This window comes from Acipenser ruthenus, chromosome 17 (genome assembly GCF_902713425.1).
Source record: "Acipenser ruthenus chromosome 17, fAciRut3.2 maternal haplotype, whole genome shotgun sequence".
NCBI lineage: Eukaryota > Metazoa > Chordata > Actinopteri > Acipenseriformes > Acipenseridae > Acipenser > Acipenser ruthenus.
The window spans coordinates 8902582-8922946 of record NC_081205.1 but is presented as its reverse complement, the minus strand read 5'-3'; the positions used below and the strand labels follow the sequence as shown (position 1 = coordinate 8922946).

General features: G+C 37.1%; 1 protein-coding gene across 1 annotated transcript; it reads right to left on the bottom strand.

Annotated features, from left to right (window-relative positions):
• Nucleotides 1–1326: 1326 nt before the first annotated feature.
• Nucleotides 1327–18883, bottom strand: LOC117422870 (U3 small nucleolar RNA-associated protein 18 homolog). The gene is made up of 14 exons (XM_034038076.3): nt 18295–18883; nt 16375–16508; nt 14004–14099; nt 13711–13796; nt 12325–12422; nt 11529–11654; nt 9636–9810; nt 9053–9153; nt 8828–8918; nt 8466–8589; nt 5225–5399; nt 3380–3522; nt 2427–2472; nt 1327–1951 (listed from the first exon to the last, which is right to left on the bottom strand). The coding sequence occupies exons 1-13, from the start codon at nt 18526–18528 to the stop codon at nt 2448–2450; spliced, it is 1608 nt and encodes a 535-aa protein (XP_033893967.3). The 5' UTR covers nt 18529–18883; the 3' UTR covers nt 1327–1951; nt 2427–2447.
• Nucleotides 18884–20365: the final 1482 nt, after the last annotated feature.

The following is a 20365-nucleotide window of genomic DNA, read 5'->3' as shown; positions in this document are numbered from 1 at the left end:
CTCTCCTGATCACAAAATGGAAACTAATAATAAAAGATCTACAGTGCAATTCAAACACACCGTTTTAAAAAGTGGAAGTTTAACCCAATTAAGACACTCACTAGGTTGCAATGTACATGTTTTAATTAAATTGGCTGTTTCTATAGCAACATTTAATTAAATGCACTTGCCTTTCCAGAGTAAAAAGATTTCAGTTAACTTCACTTAACCTACCCTCCGTTTAATGTGGAAATGATCAAAAACACCACATCTTTGTACACAATTCTTACGCCTGGTTTGTGGTGCACAAAGGGATAGGGATTAATGCCAACTCTACTTGCATTAAAAATCTTGTCTTTACAATCCCTGCAAGGCACAGTAGCTCCACCTGCAGACACACAAGCCCCCTGTACCATGAAGCTGCTTCAGCATTCTGAAGGGACCAGACTTGTTCCTGCTATGCTTTCACATCCTCCATGACAGACAGAATGGTTTCAACCTCCATACGTACAATGGTAGTGTAACACATTTTTAGGTAACTGCTTCTCCAGCTGTAATGAAGCTCTGCACACATTATTGAGGGCACGAGTATCAGGGGGTATGTGGAGGAACCTGTCTTTCTTTGTCTAACTGGCCGTGATAAGGGATGCATTTCGCTGGCATGATTCATTTGTATGCTGCCTAATAATACCACCTTCAAATCCGACTCTGTTCTTGGATTTCTATAACCAAGTCTCTGGCATAAACTGGGTTGTGAATTCAAGGTGTGAAATTACATATGAATTCACATACGATTTCTAATTAAATTCTTACAACCAAACCACACTAATTTACAATAAACCTGACCTTAAAATAAATAAACTTTGTATGGGGATACTTTTTCTACTTTTCAGCTGGTACATCAGACTACAACCCTTTCACTGCAACTCTCTTCTCCCCAGTGGACTGTAAGAAAAACCACATTTGTTCTATGTGGTATTTTTTATTTTCTTATATTAACCAGGGGCAAATTGTTACAGGGGGCAGGTTACTGGTTACACGCCGACATACCAGCTGAACTGTCAGAGAAAAAATGTTTGGGAACCCTTTTGAGGCAACAGGGGTGCTGTAAACTTATGCGTTTTAATGAAATACAAAGCAAATTGAACCAAAACAAAAAATACATTACTTAAGATAATTGTGATTTCAGATCCACACCAAGTTCCTCTTTAATCAGACCTTAGTTAAATGATGACTATTTACTGGTCACTTTGGCATTTCACTGCTATTTGTATCAGAAACTTAAGTTTTAAAATGGAATAAGTCAGGATCTAAAAATACATAAAGAAAACACTCCGACAGCCCATGGGAATTTAAAGGGATCATCTTTATTTTACTAATATTTAATTATGCAACTGCATGCTTTGAGAGAGCACTCCGATAGTAAATATATCTATAAAAAAAAAAGTCTTCTGAAAAGATTCCGAGGCAGATTTTCTGAAGTGAGGTGGGGAAGCATATAATTGTTGCACTGGTTTCACCTATGGGCACAGCACAATGCTAATATGCTTTAGCGATCACTTTAGAAAATCTGAAAATTTACATCATTAACTACAAAACAATAAATGATAAAGGAACAGATCCTTACAAAAACGGTGAGTTAAGTGAGTTAAATTGTTTGGTCTTACAGTTCTAGGCCTTAACTAATCTGCTTTTTTCCCCCCACAAACAATATAGAGACAAATTTGTCTCTTGTATTAGAGGCTTTGGCAGAGGAAAACAAATGCATACATGGTTAAAAAAATAAAATAAAAAATAATAATCATCATCCCTAAACACCATACAACAATGAAGAAGGGAAAGTTAATCAGAAATGTGAAAAATACAGGAAATGAGATGTATTTTTATTTTGGAAACTGCTCATCCATGGTCCCAGGTACAGGAAAACAAATGGCTTCAATCACAATTACACCACTGGAACATCTGAATTAATCTGGGAACAAAGAAGGTTGAAAAATATAATTACCTGTTAAATTATATTTTAAAACATTATCTACCAACTTCTATGCTAATGTTGAAAAATAAATAAATAAAATCAGAGCCATCTCTTCAAACACAGCTGCTCCAATTTTGTTTTCATATCATGTTTTAGTGCCAGCGTTTGGTTATGCTGACACCTGGTGGCTTTAAACTGCAATTGAAGGTCTACATGGGATAGCTAATACAGCAGTGAATTTCCTTAGGCCACCAATCTGATGCATTTCAACGGCCTTAATTTTAATAAATATAAACTGACTTCAAGGAGGTCAATACAAACCTGAGTAGCACAATACAGTGGGAGTGGCATGATAATACAGGTTAACCTTTTCGAAAATTAAATCATCTACACAATACATCAATTAAATAAAATGAACATTCCTGCTTATATTACACAAGAGAAATCCAGTCCTACTGCAATTGATACTTACACATGAACTGGGTGAATCCGTTTAAAAATCTGTGTAATGCTTTAACCTGATTTAAAAACAAAAGCAAGACATTGCAAAAATAAGACTTTGACAACTAACGCTCTGTAATACATTTTCAGAATAGAATTCAGTCTTTGAAGCCCTTCCTATACCGTCTGATAGTTGTTCTGCAGCTGTAATATTAGATTGTGTGACTCTTTCCATACGACTGAATAACTCTGCAGAAACTCTCCCAGTGCAAGCTCTCAAACCATCAATAATAAAAGCCATGCGGGTTGATGAAGATAAAAACACACTTAGTGGAAATCCACTTGAGCAACTTGATTTAAGACCAGGCATAAACATTAGGACAATAAATAATTTGTTACACTTAAGGCACAAACAAAAACGGAACTATATTTTTCCTGTCTTTGCCAGCCCTTCACACTTCATCAATCCTGCTCCCTTTTCACTGGAGGGGTGATTTACTGACCCCCTTATGAACATCACTACACAAACTAAATTGGGAAAACACAACTATAATACTTAGATCTACCAGTTGTTCAGATCATTAAAATAGATACTATGCATGGATACTGTATATCTGTTAATGTTGTAAGTCGCACCTTTTTCAGGTGTGCTTGACTGACTTCATTTGGAATTAAACCCTGGTAAAGGCCTGCTACTTGCAATGCTTTACTTTATCATGGCTATTATTGCAGGGCTGAGTTAATTCTGTCTAAAGCCAAGCTACAGAGCTTAAGGATGCCGAATGCTTGGCATATCAATCACTTAATGTGTAAGTAATAATAAACACTTAATAAAAAGCACCACATAAGTGCATAATAACCCAAATCCCATGTAAATACAAATCCTGACTAATTAAATAGGAACTCATATTCCACTGGAAATGATGTTTCTCCCCCCACCTGTACATTATGCATTCTTTTTTTGACCAATCCTGTCAAACATACCTGTACAATAAAGCTTTGCCCTTGTTGGTTGCGATGGAGAAAAAGCCACTTCTAGGGGAGAAGTCCATACACTGTGCCAGGTGAATGGCCTTCTTTTTCATGACAGGGAAGTTTGAAAATACTGTAAAACTAGGGATGTGTACCTGGAACGACCAACATGCCAACAATGAAACAAAGGAAGTGCATTTCACCTACTGATATTCAACTGAGCAGTGTAGCAGAAGACATAAGCTTGCATTTTACTGCACATGTCATTACATACATACACACACACACAATTGTGTAATTGGGCTGTCCCTCAGGTGACCAATTTGTTCTGCAAATGGCACATCACATGGTCTTGTTTTAGTGGTCAAGGGAACAAAACACAAATATAACATTTAACAATACACAAAACACACTGTATTCTGCTATAAGGAATATAATAATTAACAGTATAAATGCTCCTTTTAGCACCAAAGTTGTTTCTTGCTAGATTTGTCTTTGTCCTTAACCTATTCTTCCAACTTGGTGCCCTAAATGCATGATCCAATGAGTCTGTCAGTAACAATTTCAAATTTTTTGAAGGTACAAAATACTTTACGCATACTTGACCATCTGCTCGAAGTAACTGAAGATACATTAAAAGAACGAACCTCAGGGTTCTCACTGATTCTTTCAATTATTTGGTTAGTTATGAGCAGGCTTCTTGGAAATATAACCAAGGACGGCTCAAATCAGATTTCAAAAAGAATAAAACAAATGTCAGGTGTTATACTGCTGCAAACTTGTTAAGCAAAACCGTTAGTCTTTCTAAAATATTTTAAACCAGTTTCTCAACATTTCAGGTTTCAAGGTAATTCAAGATATGTATAAAATATGTCAGTTCACTGGAAGACTCTTTACAAAGATTTTAACAGGCTGGTTGCATGTTAGGTATCAAATGGAGACATTTGGGAGGTTTGCCTTTAAGTATTTCTGCCTAATTTGAAGTGTTTGTTTTACTGCTTATCAGACTGCATGATATCAAGACATGACTAATTGGTTAAATAATAAAATAAAAAGCTGTTTCAAAAAATGGAGAGTCCTGTTAAAGTAATTAAGATACAGACATTCAGTATACAGTTATGATAAGCCTATATTGTTGATTAATTTCCTTTATATAGGCTGATAAGTATATATTTCTAGATTATATTGTTTAAATAAAGTACAATAGAAATCATGTGCCATGTAGAGGAAATAATGCAACGCAATACAAAATAGGTAGTGCAGAGTAAAAAAAAACTTCAAAAGAACACCTACTGTACCCACAACAAGATTTCATTTCTGTAACATCTTATATAACAAACCATCACAATAGTACAGGTGCAAGTTACTTTTATATATATCTACCAAATATTAATGTGTGCGGGTTGAATACTTATGCAAGCAAGATATTTCAGTTTTTTATTTTTCTTAAAAATATTTCCCCAACATAAAACCAATGTCACCTTACAATAATTGATTTTGAGTTTCGGTGTTTTAAAATAAAATATCAAAACAGAACGAAATTTCAATGTACCATTTGTAATTCAGTAATATGAGAGAATTGGTCAGGGGTCTGAATACCTTTGCAAGGCACTGTATGTACGTGTATATATGTATGTGTGTTATATATATATTGGTCAATGAAACAGTAAGTGCCACTGTGAACTGATCACAAGTATGAAAATATTTGTTGTTTAAGGTTAGTATATTGGATTTAGTCATATGAACCAATTTTATGAATAGTCACTGAAAACCCTTAGAGGGCCTCTAAGACAGGTGTGCCTCATTTCCTTCTGTCACCCTCTTCTTGACCAAAACCAATAACCTAGCATGACCTACCAGTTTGACTGCTTCATCCGCTGCGTTGGAAGCCACTGCAAGGATTTCTGTGGTTGGATTAAAAGACAAGGAAGTGGCTGATGTCACCAGATTCATTATGGCCTTTAAAGGCTTAGGGTTTGATTCCTGAAGACATACATCGTGCGAGTAGACGTTTACCACTCCAGAATTCGATCTGCGTAAACAAAGACAGCACTGGCATTAGAGGTGGGAGATCACAATGGTCACATATTGTGATGGGAGACCTCCTCCATATTCTAACCACATAGCAGAATTCTACTGAGTGAATGCAAGAGCGTTTTAGATGAGATTTAATACAATAGTGATAGATTTTGTATTAAAGGAGGAGTGGTGGAAGGAGGCCATTTACAGCCCTGCAAATAAGCAATGGAACAACCTCAAACCTCCCCAGATAGAAATATGTGGTACAAGGGGTTAATGCACCAGCTGTTCAGGAATGGATTCAAGTAAGAATGTTGTGGTCTCATGTTGATTGTCAGAAAAGTACCAGAAAACTTGATGCAGTTAGTCCACATTCCCCTTCTACAAACTCCACAAGCTTGGTAGAGCACTACACTGCTGTGTACAGACAGTGTGGGTAGACAATTAATAAAAAAAAATAAAAAGGTTGCACATATAGAAGAGACTGACCCCAGGATTAAGTGGAAGTAATTTTAATGTGCTCTCCTAAACTGAAAACAGTAATGACATTGAACCCAGTGTTTAAAATATAATACATTCCCATTTAAGTGCATTAAAAGCTCCAGTCACCAGGCGGGACAAAGGCAGTTTTTCAGCTAAGTGTTTCTCTGCAGGTATATTTGCCATTTATCATCATCACACTCCCAACTTCTCATGATGAATGGCTGCCACAGAAAAGACATTGTAAAGGGCATACCCAAACTAGTCCAATGATGATTAAGTGAAATGGGAGTCATATTGCACTGCTGCTTGATATTGAATGAATGACAGCAGAATACATTCTGACAAGGAACTGTCCATTAAGTGATTTATCTGGAATATTCATTGAGAGCCAGTACAGCAAGGTGACATATAAAAGTGTGCATGATATAATGCAAGAATTGTTAAAACATAATTAAATCAAAGAAACATGCTGTTTTAGTGTAATAAAATAATGCAGCAGTTCTGCAGCTCGACACATTTTCCCGGTCAGGAGACCTGGTTTGAATGAGGCGAGTTAGTTGTGTGAATGTGCTCAGGTGTTGAAGCTGTAGAGAATAGAAAAACTTATGAACAACAGAAGTATTTAGGGGTTACAGCTATGAAATAAATCCATACATTATCCCTTTAGCTTTGAAGGTCTCAAGTACAGTTCTGAATGAAGCAAATGTTGTAGCAAACATCAATTTATGACATATCCATTATACTAGGATAAAGAAATCTCAGTTTGAGCTTTCAGGTACTCAATAACACTTGCACTTCTAAGGTCATTTTAATTGGGGTCAAAGCATGTCACCGGTCTGTCATTTGGGTGAAGCAGCTGGTTAAAGACAGAAAAGAAAGTGTTGGATTAATACAAGTCGTTGCTGTACAAATACACTACACATGCTTAATTAGTACCCCTATCACATTATCCTTGCAGTCAGCACAGCTATACTATTTGTAGCTCAGCAACCAAAATACTTGCTGTGTGTACTGATGACATCAGCTCTTACTATTATCCTTTTAGAAATCTTATGAGAGAGCATCTGACAAGGATCTGCTGTGGAAGTGGTCATTAAAGATATGCATACAAAGTGTTAAATCATCCTCCAAATGCAAAATGCAGATTATTTTAAACTATTTAGTGGATCTACATGCACAAATAATCTTAACTTATCAAGAACGTGCAAATCAGTGAAGCAATACGACCACACATGCCATAGATTTATCTGTATAGCAACAAGCGTTTAACCACTTCAGTTCCGGGACGTAAGCAGGTTGGGGGTTTTTCTGGTGGCACTTTTATCCAATAGCATGTTCATGTTAATGTTGTTTACAGAGTTTTTAAAAAGGTTTTATTCTTCATCATAAATCTTGCATATGTGTGTTTTCCTGTTTATAAAAACAATTCGTATTCTTCAGCAATCTTGTGTTTTGTATGTATTACAAGGTTTACACAAATAAAATGATGTTCACTGCATGTGTCATTTACAAAAAATAGTAATAGTATTTCATAGCAGTTTTACATCTGGAGGGGTTAATACTGAAAGAAGACTGCAGACAAAGTCAATCGAGGTCTTCTATTTTTAATTTTGGCATACCACTTGGATCATGAGGAGCATACTTCAGATTACTGCTGCGCCTGTACATGAGGTATCTAAAACTCTGTGGTAGGAACTAGTAAACTAAATATGGTTAGTTCTAAAAATAGAAACCCTTTTTTGAGGGCTTGCGCAAGAGGTTTATGCATCTAGCACTCGGCATATCCTCGTGTAGCACTGGAAGGCTACATAGATAAAATGACATACATTTTTCCTATGTCATTTAAGTCCCATGACTAGGAATCTACAGAGTAAGAGAAGCACATCAGAATTTAATTGCATGTTTCAGCAGCACTGCAATCTTTACTCTGATTAAATGGCCCACGTGACATACAAGGCGTCTGACCCATTGGTACTTATTAATTTACACATCTTTGCTTGGTATAACCCCTATTTATTTGCATAATTTGTTACAATTTTCATCGCCATTTTATAATTTAAGATCAGATGAATTTATTAAGCTAGTCCTAACTAAGGTTTCTACAGTCTTTGGTTGTAGCTCATTTCAGTTTGCTGCAGCTAATGATTGGAATATATTACAACTTAGACTAATTTAAATAGTTTTCTTACTGTGGATGCCTTTAGCCGCAGGGTTAAATCCTTGCTGACTGATATCTGTACCTGCTAATACTGATTTTTATTGTTTTAAATGTTTGTGTATGTGTGTGTGTGTATGTATATAATTCTTTTTTTTGTACGTTTCTTTGTATGAATTGTATTGTGTTGTGTATTTTTGCTGCTATATTGGGAGCCTGGTTGGCCAGGTCGTTATTGAAAATGAGAATCTGTTCAATTGACTCATCTGGTTAAATAAAGATAATTGTTATTTTTATTATTTATTTCTTAGCAGACGCCCTTATCCAGGGCGACTTACAATCGTAAGCAAAAACATTTCAAGCGTTACAGTTGTCAGTTGTTCTTGAGCTCTATTAAAAAAGAAAGCGAAGCTGACTTTGTACCTGACACATTTCACTTACCCACAAGCCAAATACTGTCCGTTTCTGGACACAGCAATGCACGTGCCTTTTAAACAGCCTTCATCTGTAAACCTATTTAGGCAAGTCCTGCTTTTAACATCCCAAACAAAGACCTCCCCTTCATCTGCAAGAAAGTGAAAGCAGGCATTAATCCACTTATGTTTCGACAATAAAGGGGGCTAACAGAACTTTAGTCACACATACCTGAATGAATAAACCTTTTACTCTTCACACCTTTCAAGAAGTTTTAGTTCACAACAATAAAGTAACAATAAAGCACTACTGTAATAATAAAATTGACAAAACAAAAACATGCACCCTGTTTAGTTTAGTAAAATGTATCAAGTAAAACAGCATCATACCAGAGTTGGTGTAGATTTTGCTTCCATCAGGGGAGAAGGCAGCACCAACGGCTTTCCCATTGATCTTCATGCTGCTAACCAGCTCCTTTGTCTGCAAGATTTAATGTTAATTAGGTTTGTGATCGGCTGATAAAATATTATTATGTCGTACTTTAAACACAGAGGTCAAGATGGAGGCTTGAGGTAGTTACTGCTATGACAAACTTCACTAATAGTTTAACATACCTTCATTGTCAGAAGGTGGAGATATCCTGAAGTCCCAGTTAGAAGAAGCAGTGAACCATCTGGAGAAACCTCAAACTGCTTTACTCGTTTCTCTTCTAATCCTGTTATATAAAAACAAAATGAAATAAATTCCATTCAAAATAGCTTTTAACAAACAAAGCACTATAGAGCAATCCATTTTAATAAACTGTTGCTCTTCAGTATCTGGTGCATTTTAAAATATTGATTTATATAATAGAATTAAACCTATATACAGGAATAAGTATTGCTTTGGAAATTTTATGAGTTTCAACTAACTAGAGTCTACCAACATTAAGAGGTTATCAATCTGCAAACTGCTTAAATGAAATGACCTGGCTATTGAAGGTACTGTACGTATTAGTTAGTGTCTTTTAAAGTATGCATTAGAGTTAATGAGGACTAAATACTGGGGTGCATATTAGAGATATAGAAATGGAGGATCACGTAAAGTAGTTAAATATGTCTTTACTTAAACCTTTAGTAAGACTAAACAGAATTCTGATTAACACTGTGATAACTAGCAGTTTTTTCTGCTATACATAAGCTGTATCTGAACAGTTACCTCTGACACCGTAGACGGGTATGATTTTCCCTCCCATCATATCATACACGTAGAACATTTTATTATGCATGCTGGTTGCAATGACTTGTTCTCCGTCAGCACTGAAGCGGGCCTTGTATACAGGAAACTTCTCTAGGTGGATACTCTGGATTTTTGGATTAGTCTTGCCATCCACCTTCAAGGACACAGACAGAGACCTTTAGTCATTTTTTTTTATCATTTTGTTTTCAGGATAACCTCTTGAGATATACAGTAGAGAAAAACAAACAAACCAAAATGCAAAGGTGATGAGATAAGGTTGGTAAATGAACTGCAGGAATCCAAACAAAACAAAACAAAAAAACAATTCCCGTCACCATGGATTTTGTTAAAGTGAAAAACAGCAGAAGAAAATATAACATTCCAATTAAAAGAGATTTCTTCGTAAAACACTAATTATAGGCAACTGTTCTATATGACGTATTTTTAAACTACATGTGAATGTTTCATTCCATGTATATGGATTGCCTGTAAAATAGGATTTTCAATCAAATAAAACAAGTAGCTATGGTGAGTCACCAGTAAATTATGCAAATTAGTACCACCACAGGTTCAAACCTTCCTTCGGTAGTGTGTTCCGAACCTGTGAAGGTCAAAAACGTACCCTTCGTTGCAGCCCTAGTCCAATCTAATAACGCAGCATAAGCACAATAGACAAATCCTAAAAGGAGTACAGACTGGCTATCCGTACTAAAAGAAACTTAATCTAATGACAAGACAGCAGACAAGAGCCTAACAATTTCTAAAAGTTTAATAAGCGCCTGAAGCACCACAGGAGACAGTGGTGAACAAAGGAGAAATAAAAGCAGAAAAACACCCAAAAGGAACATCAAATATTTAACAGCGTCTGAGGGGTGCAGTCTAGCTGTGGGATGAAAGGGAAAGATGAAACTTGAGAATACAAGAGGCGAAGGACAAAGGAATGAAAACTAAGATAAAGGGCACACAGAATAGGTATTAAAATACATATGGTGATGAAGCGAGAAACAGTCTCTGCCGGTTTTTGCCTCCATAACCTGCAGCGGCACCAGAACCAATGCAACTCTCCCTCTGGAATCCCTAGCGAACAGCTGTGATTTCACACAGCGAGGACGCAAACCTGCGCTCCCCTTCCTGGATGACTCACCCTGCACACTGTATACTTTTCATTTATGTAGAGAACTTCTTGTCAAATTCTGCTTAAACTTCAGCACATTATTGAGGGTGCATGTTTATTACAAGCTCACAGAACAGTACTTCCTGAAATGTATAAAACTCTTATGGACCAAAAGGGTTACAGAACCACCACAACATTTTTTTAACATAATTCTGATTCTTTGGATATTTTTATTCACACATCGCGGTTCACAAAAAAAACCCGACAAATTCTCTCAACTTGCCCTCGGGAATGCCCAAAATAAGAAAAAGGATTTGTCGTTCTCCTTTCTTTAACAGCAGGCTGTTTTCTGTTTTGACAGAACAAGCATGATCGGGACACAACACAATGTTAAAAAGATAAAAACATCTTTCTGCTGATTCTACGTAGCAGCTGAGAAATGTTTTTGGTTTATAGCTCATTATGTGTGGGGGGAAAAAAAATTGTGTTTTAAGATACATTGATACATAAAGGTCTCTTGCAAACACCACAGAAAGTTATATAATCCTTTAATTGGTCCATTTGGAAGTCAGGCTTACAAGAAAAGTGAAAGAAGCCCTCTGGATAGTAACTAAATAACATGATCTTGAAGAATGTAGCATAGAGTTATAGATTACAGATCTAACATTATTAATACACTTTGGTTTCTGAAGGAAACACATCACCATTAACATTTCCTTGATCACGCCCACCCTGGAAATGGAAACGGAAGACTGTACCTGGAAAAGGGAAATAGACTGGTCTACCCCTCCAGTCATGATCACCTGGGCCGAGGGGTGAAACTGAACGCTTGTTAAACAGACATCTGAAGGTCGGTTGTTGTTCGCATGTAAGCAGTTTTTTATCTATAAAGGCAAATACAAACATGGTTATATTATTCCTTTCAAAAAATCATTGTATTAGCCACTGACTAGTTGATTTCGAACATATTCACCCCTGCTGATTTATGCTGCAACATTTGTTCCCCCTTGTACCCCACTTGCAGCTGGTTTCAAAAAGATTAATCTGCATGAATCAGGGACTGCTTTACCTACGTTAACATTAGGCAGTCCAGGCTAAGTGGAAATTGGGCCCTGTGAAACCAGCCTTTAGACTTCACTAAATAATTACCATTTTGGTATCCCTAGAGTAGATTATCATCCCATCTTGAAATACAGTGATTTTAATGAACAAGTTTAACGGCTCCCTAAATGCTATGCATTTATTACCAATGCAGAATGACTGGGTAGAAAATATGCTCTCATTTTATCCCAGAACCTGTTCGTTCGTTCTGCCTATTTTTGGAGGGAGGACTATTGTCTATTTAGAGATAGTAATCTGTTTATTGGATGGAAAGTGGTCTGAATGAATCCACAGAGCATCCTACAGTGCTGTGGAAAGACAGTGTTTGCAGAAGAGTGGGAGCAGTGCAGTCCATGCATGTCCTGTCATTGTTATAACACATGCAACACTATCTAGTGCCTAATGTCCACCCTCCACTGCTTCCAAAGAAAACTCATTCAGCAAGTTATTTACCTCTATGAAACCTTTGGGGAGAGATTTGGAAGATGTCACAAAGTTGCCAGTCCTATGCAGCAAATCATTCTCCTCCTCCTCCTCCTCTTCACTGCCATCTGTGCAAAAACAATCAGATTACTCTTACCAACTAACCTTGCTTTGACATCATGTAAAAAATGCTATATCTGAGTTATAATCTAATGCACTCAATGGGTTATAAGCAGATTATTCTAATAAACAATTGAAGGTTAAGTGGCTTCAAATGTCATTGTATTTATTCATATTCACTTGGGAAACAGTACTTGAAAGGTCACATCATGCAACTTCTCTGGGGGCACTTATAAGTAGAAATGTAAAAAAAATGCCTACACACAAAAACCCCAGAAGAATGTGCCCGTGACCATAAGGATTTAGTTGTGAAGACAGCAAAGGAAAGAAGCAACTTAACCCTTTGCGGTCCATTGTCGGACTGGGTCCGACATTGCAATTATTCCTCACAGGTCCTTTGTCGGACTGGGTCCGACATCATTATAGCAACGCAATAAACGGGTGTTTAGTCGTTTTTTCTCCGGAAAAAGCCGAGAAAACCATTCAATTGCCGAGTGGGAGCGACAGGAGCCGAGACAAGTCGGAAAAAAAAAGGCGTATCTCATGAATAGTCATACATGGTATCAGGTATCAGATAATGGGGCGTTCATAGTAAACAAGCTGGCTGAGTGCGTCAGCGCACTGAGACTATCATGGACATTTGCAGAGCTTTTTTCAGATGTTATAGTAATAAAATAATGACTTGGATCGCATTATTGAGGAGTTTGGTGATAAAACGAGTGATCCGGAGATGATCGATCGGTATGTACAACTATCATTATTATTATTATTATTATTATTATTTATTTCTTACATAGCTGAACGCTATAGCAAACGAAAGGGTGGGGCGGGGCTGGAGATGCCTAGTGTGTGCTTTGTTGATATGCAGGGCCATTTAAACCCGTTTGACTGTGAAAAAAAATACTTTTAAACAGCGCGTATAAAATTAACTGCGCGTGTGAAAATTAATTAGACCTGGCGTGCCTGACGCGCGATTAATAAATGGACCGCAAAGGGTTAAGTGTGCAAGTACTGTCGAGTTACACCCAAGCATTTTGGAAAATAACCGAAAACAATAATTTCATACAGTATATAAAAAGCGAAAGGCCCAGAAAAAAAAAAAAGATTTAGATACAGGAAAATAGCTAAAAATAAGCATAATTGATAAACGAACAAAAGAAAACCCTACTTACAAGTTAAACATCATAATGGAAAATGGGAAAAAATAAATAAACTACTACTGTAGTGGCAGTTAAAATAGGCAGCAAGTACATATGAAGTAAAACAGAAATATTAACTGAAAAACTAAATTCTTACCATCTTCTTCACTTTTCTTGCCTTTCTTTTTTTTCAACACCCTTTTTTCTGCCCATGCTGGCGTGCCACCCATTGCTCTCTGGAATCTGGCAGAGAAAGTGGTGGAAACAAAGAAATTAAAAGAATCATAAATACAAAATAAAAAACAAATACAAGCAGACTGATGTCAAAACAAGACTGGAAATTGTTCAAGCGGCATCAAAATGTATTCATACAATTTTAATATCCATAGTTTTATGTTACAGTTTGGCGCAAAAGCTGGCTGAATTAAAGAGACCTAAGGTTTCACTTACTGCTCCCTCAGTCTCTGCTGTAATTTCCCCTTCGGCAGCTGCTTTTCCGCATCACTCTTCACCATATCTTTCCTGAAGCGGTGAGTCATGTCAACTCTAACGAAAAAAAAAAAAAAAAGTGTTCATCTGGAAAATGTAGAAGCAAGCTGTTTTGTACAGGCTCCATAATGTTTAACATAATGTTTTCAATTTCTTTAAACCGGCAAAATTTAAGGTAGTCTACCGGGCTACTGTTGATTCTACTGTGTGTTTCTTAAAGCATATAAAAGTGAATAAAACATTTCTATATTTATTGTTTGTCAGTTTTTCTTCAGTTGCAAATCATATAGATTAACATTAATGTAGAATAGTGTTTTTTTTTTTTTATTTCTATTGTTTTTATTCATAAACTTCATAAACCCAGTGTATGCGAGCAGGAAACGGAGGGACAGGTTGCTGGGCAGGTTCAGCATGCTTCGATCACCCAGATTTACAATGTGTGATATTGCTGGCAAATCCTATACTGAGCAGCCTTCTCATTTCCACTTTGCCAGATGAGCCGCCTAAATAGTTATTTCAAAAAGAAAAAAAATAGGTCTTACAGTGCTTGTACGTTCCAGTGAACAGTATTCAAAATGTGTTTTTTTTTTCCGGTAAATAGCGGCAATTTCCACAATTCATTACGTATGTAAGTCGTGTAAAACATTCCTTCTGTGAGGGCATTTCGTTTCCAGGCTTATGTTTCCATGGATACCGTGAATGGACCAATCAGTTTCGAGCTTACAAGCGTCAGTAACCGTACAGCAGAGTTATGAAATTGTATAACATTTCTTTTAAAACAAACAACCTGCAAGATCATATTTTTTACTTGAAATGTATGAAATACAGTGAGTATACGTTATAGCACTGTAAAATGTCTTGTGCATTGACTTAAAAGCTCGATCTGAAACCTAGCATACACAATTAATTCAGGAAACTATATTCGCATTACGCAATTAATGAATATGACCGATTTATTTTATTTTTATGTGCTTTGTTTTTCTGATTCAGTCTTTATTAAACGAAAAATACCACTATATGAGCTACAAGATGTACCGATCAGATCTTTTTCTGCATAATCAGTTGCTGTAAAACTGTGGTCAAGTAATATTATTGACAGTTTAGACACAAAATGCAGATAAAAAGTACACACACACAAATACGCATAAGCACATACTGTGATTTACGTCACACTTTCCATGTCTTCCCAAAACACAGCCATATTTAATTTTATGTTAGGCAAGAGCAACATGGGGGGAAGAAGGGTATTTTTGCGCTAAATGCAACGCTATAAAGGACTTTTTTTTTTTGTTATAAATTTAATAACTGCTACCACCCCCGCGCTGACGACGAACACACGCTGTCCTCCAAAGTGTGTGCCATCAGCTGACCTCTTTTTTTCACTCTGCAGGCCCGCCATGCAGCCAACCCAGAGCTACAGTGTCGGAGGACAACGCAGCTCTGGACAGCTTACATGCAAGCCCACAGGCACCGGGCCAGTCTACAGGGGTTGCTGGTGCGTGGTGCGTGGTGAGCCGCCCCCTCCCCCACCCCCCGGGTGGCACTCGGCCAATTGTGTGCCGCTCCCTGGGAGCTCCCATCCACGGTTGGCAGTGGAACAGCCTGGACTCGAACCGGCGACTTCCAGGCTATAGGGCGCATCCTGTGCTCCACACGCAGCGCCTTTACCGGATGAGCCACTCGGGAGCCCCAAGTAATTTTTTTTTTTTTTTTTAACCCGGAAAAAGTAACTGACACTTGGGGAGACGCGCTGGTGTGGCACTGTCTACTGCGCATCATAGATACACAGTATAAAAATGTATGTATTAATGAATGGATTAACGCTGCGTTTGCTTGCACTTTGAAACTTTTTACTCCTATACACTTACCAGCTGTATAGTTGGTTCATCAATCTGAGTGCCTTTCAGATCGATTGAAAGTCTTAAATAGTGTATACAATCTACATTAATAAACCATCTGTATATGTAATTTGTACACCAAAGTGATTTCCCATTTCAACATTACTCTTTTCCATTTGAAGTAGTTTCCTGTTTTTTTTTGTCATGCTGCTCAATACAGCTTTAAATTTAATAAATTCCAAGACATTTTATGTATTTTATTTATTCAGTCAATAATCATGATCAGATTACTGTGATACTTTACAGCTGGTAATCAAGAACTGAAAATGTCATTATCGTCCAACACTATTTTAGTTATTTTATAAATATCAAGAAAAGATTATCCAAAATGGAACACTATAGTATATAGATGTCATGCTCATAATGAAATCTACCGGATGTTCAGTACAACAAAAGATGCCTTGAGAATCCACAGCACACGTGTTTACACTTACATCTCCTCCCCCTGGTCATCCTCGTCCTCCCAGGCAGCCTTCTGGGCAGACTGGACCTGGAACCGGGCTTCATTTTCTACTTCCGAATCACTGGAGTCTTCGTCCAGCAAATTCCCACTCACAGCTCCTTTAGTCTGCAAACAACAAACGGAAAAACGTTACCTCAAAAATTTGCAGAAGGTCTAGAGTAATCTCAGTGTGATGGGTTCTCAATATATAAATATGACACAAATACAGACACTCACCACTACCTGCTATCAAAGCATGTTGAATAAAGGTTGTTGTTAATTTAGAAGTAAAAAAAACTGTAGGGCTTCCACTATATATGCAACGCCTACCAAGCAGTGGTGGCCAAAAAAAATGGGGAGGCAGAAAAAAAGCAGAGGGCTTGGGGTCCTCTTAAGACCCCATCAGCAGTAGAATCTTATTGTTGTATTCTGACTGACAACACTTCTCAATGTATTTATTTGGCAGGCGCCTTTACCCAAGGTAACTTACAGGTGTACTGTACAGGGTTACAATGCAAGATGAATATTAAAATACATTATAGTTTAGAGTAAGTGCAAAGAATACTACTAAAAAAAACCACTACGCTAGGATGCAACAAGTTAGAATTACAACTAGTTACAGCTACAATGACATATTAGTAGTGCAATTGTGCAAGGATAGTGCATCAGCTGAGGATCCAGTAATGTGGTGCTTAGGTCAGGTAAGTCCAGTGCATCAGCTGTTAAACGCATTTTCTCCACTAGCCAACAAAAAAAAAAAAAAGAGAACAGTGACCATCATAGTTTATTCTACTGTACTTAACTGTTACACCCTGCCAGCGTATGTTTAAAAAAGGCACTGTATACAACATAAATATATAGCATTTAGATTTCAAGACCACGTCAAAAAAAAAAATCAAGCACATCCTATCGACTTAATTTTTTAAACTTAAATGACAAAATAATTATACCATACAGGCAAAAAGAGTGAACAAATACTGCTGGGGAAGGGCTAAAATAATATAAATACGACTTCCAACAAACACTTACAGAGAAAACAGCAAAACCAACAACTAGATTTGTTCCAAGAGAAAGGAAGTGGTATAATATGAAACTTTTAAAATATACCTCATTTTACTGATGCTACCATTGTCACAATGCAATGAGCATACGGGTGTGCAGTGTCTTCTGGGAATAGTAGTTTATCTGGTACACACTGAAGGTGTTTCCAATGAGTAGAAATGCAGAGGAAAACTACAACTCCCATAATCCATGCATGACAACACTGGCTTCGATTAACTTTGGATTTTCCATGCGTTCGAGCAGTGACACAGTATATTTTTGTCTACCGTCCTAGATATATATATATTTATTTTTTAATTTTCCTGCAGTTAATGGATTTCTTCTTCTGATTCATTAGGGGAGGGTTTGAGTTACTCCAATTAAAACTAGGGATCAGACTACATCCAATGCTATTGCTAGTACTGCACTGTGTGGTTAATCCAGACAGGAGTTTGTAATGGAGGCTTGCCTCCTCTGATGGGGGGGGGGCTCTCTGGACTCCTCCAATTACAGCGTGTGCTTAGATGATGTGATCTACTCCTGCTAGTACTGTGGTTAATAGCAGATAAGAGTTTAACAGAGACCTGCCTCCACTGAGGAGACGGAACTGTTGTTCACATAGGAATGTTGAATCTAGGATTTTCACCTCTTAACAGCCTCCACTGCTACAAATAATTTTACAGTCAATCCCTGTGGTGTAGTTGTGCAGTGATCAGAACACTTGCTGCATGGTCGAAATGCTTACCACAGTTAAAGTAACATGCAGTAACATATGTATTTTCATTTTTAAACAGGCTATGTGGTTGTAATTTATGTTAAAGAAAGGGGCACTGTAATGTATTTCATGAAGAACTCATCAGAAGAAGCTCACCTCTGCAGCGCCGAGCCTCTCGAGAAGTTCATCCTCTGCTCCAAACACCAACTCTTCCAAATACTTCTCAGCATCTTCCTTCTCGCCCAGCGCCGTCACCGTTTCCAAGTGTCTCATTCTTTTGATTTCTTCTCGCTTCATCTGGCTGCCTTCCTTCTCAATGTTACCGGAATCTGTGCTCCTTTTCACGGCCACACGCTTCGATCCGGGTGTGTCGGTGCGGTTTTTACCCATATTAATTCTTAGTCTAAATGTAAAACTAATACCACGAAATAGATTTTGAAAAAATGTATTTTCAAAAACGATGTGTATAATTAACAATAAACAATGCCAGTTGGTGGGATTTCAAAGTGTTGTTCTTCAACTTCAGAAGTCGCATGCCCACCGAACCACTAACAAATACCCATGTATACTATTTAAAGTAAATGTGTGTGAACTCCAAAAAGGAGGATAAGAATATTTTTATATTTATGTTGTATATTTATTATCCAAGTTCCTCAAAAACATGCGCTACAACCAAAGATTTTCCCCACATGGAGCACCCTGCTCCGAGTTGACGTGCCTGTAACCTTTCAACTCTAAACCCGGGAGTCACGCATTCCACAAGCGCAGGGGAGTATACATTTATTATTAATTGAACACAAGACAGAATTGTATTTAATGTTTACATATTATTCTATATTTCACTACATAACATTAATAAAAGCAATGCATCTGACAATTCCAATACAGTTGCAGCTTTCAGCAATATGTTTAATTTAAATATCCCCTATTCGTGAATTATTGGTCTGGTCTGAGTAATGAGGCTTATGCGGGGGGGTCAAAATACAGATAGTGTTCCGTTGACTTGCCCTCTTTCCATTTTCTGTGGCACGTTCACGTATTACATATATTCGGGTGTGTAGCTAATCTGTAGCTTACAGTTTAAAAAACATTTGATCAATATTGAAATTGCTGATTTAATTCAACCCCCTCCTTTGGGTGGAATAGTTTATTCTGGCTTCCGGTTGCAACGCGCTCTGGCCGTTTAAAATATATGCAACTGAGGCCATTACGGCTCCAAATGAAAGTTTTACTGTGTGTATGAACTATCTCGGAGCCAACGTGACAGAAACAGACACGGCTTCATAACTAGGACCCTGGCTGTAATACACCGGAGGATTAGAACGACATGACTAACCGGTGCAATTCAGTCGTACCTGAAGATATCTGTGTAGCTAAACCGATCGAAAGTAAATTGTGGCCAATTACAAAACACGACGGACAATTATGGCCATTTTAGAAACCGATGTGTTTAAAGAAAAAGCTTAAATCTTGTTTTAGAAAAAAAAAATATGCACTAACAAACTCAAAAAAGAGATCGCACGCAGCAGTATCCACCTGGGGTGCTGCACACTGATGGGTATAACTTATTTTTATCCGCAATTTGTCTTTGGACCACACAAGAAAGCACATAAGAGCACTAATGCAATGCAAGGAAAAAATAAAAACTCAAAATGTCGTCTTTAAATCTCGAAATTTAGCCATTCCACATGCGAGCTGGGTGTGGGGAAAAGCCGAAGGCGGATATTATTATTATTATTATTATTATTATTATTATTATTATTATTATTATTATTATTATTATTACAGAATCGTATCTTTTTGAAAAAGCAGCTAAAGTTTGGAGTAAGCATGTTTTACACGGGATTGATCAATAAGTGATCTACGTTTCTCTTTTGGCAGTATAGTTTTTAATTAAGGCAGTTTTTATCAATAAAGTTAAAGAGCGTCTTGCCCCATTGATCATTTTATACTGCATAGACAAATGCCTCTTTGAAAAAATGAATACAAGTTTGGAGCAATTAGAATTACAATAAGTATTATAATACATTAATTTACATTTAAAAGTGTATTACAGTACTTTTAGACTTTGCTGCAGAATACTTTGCAATGTGTGTCTGGGAACATGATATACTACAGATTTGCTGAGTTAGTCACAACATCAAAATATGTCTTTTTTTCAACGTTGCTTAGGATTACACTATGTAACACAATTTTTGTTCCTGGGTAGTAAGTGTTATTTCCTAAT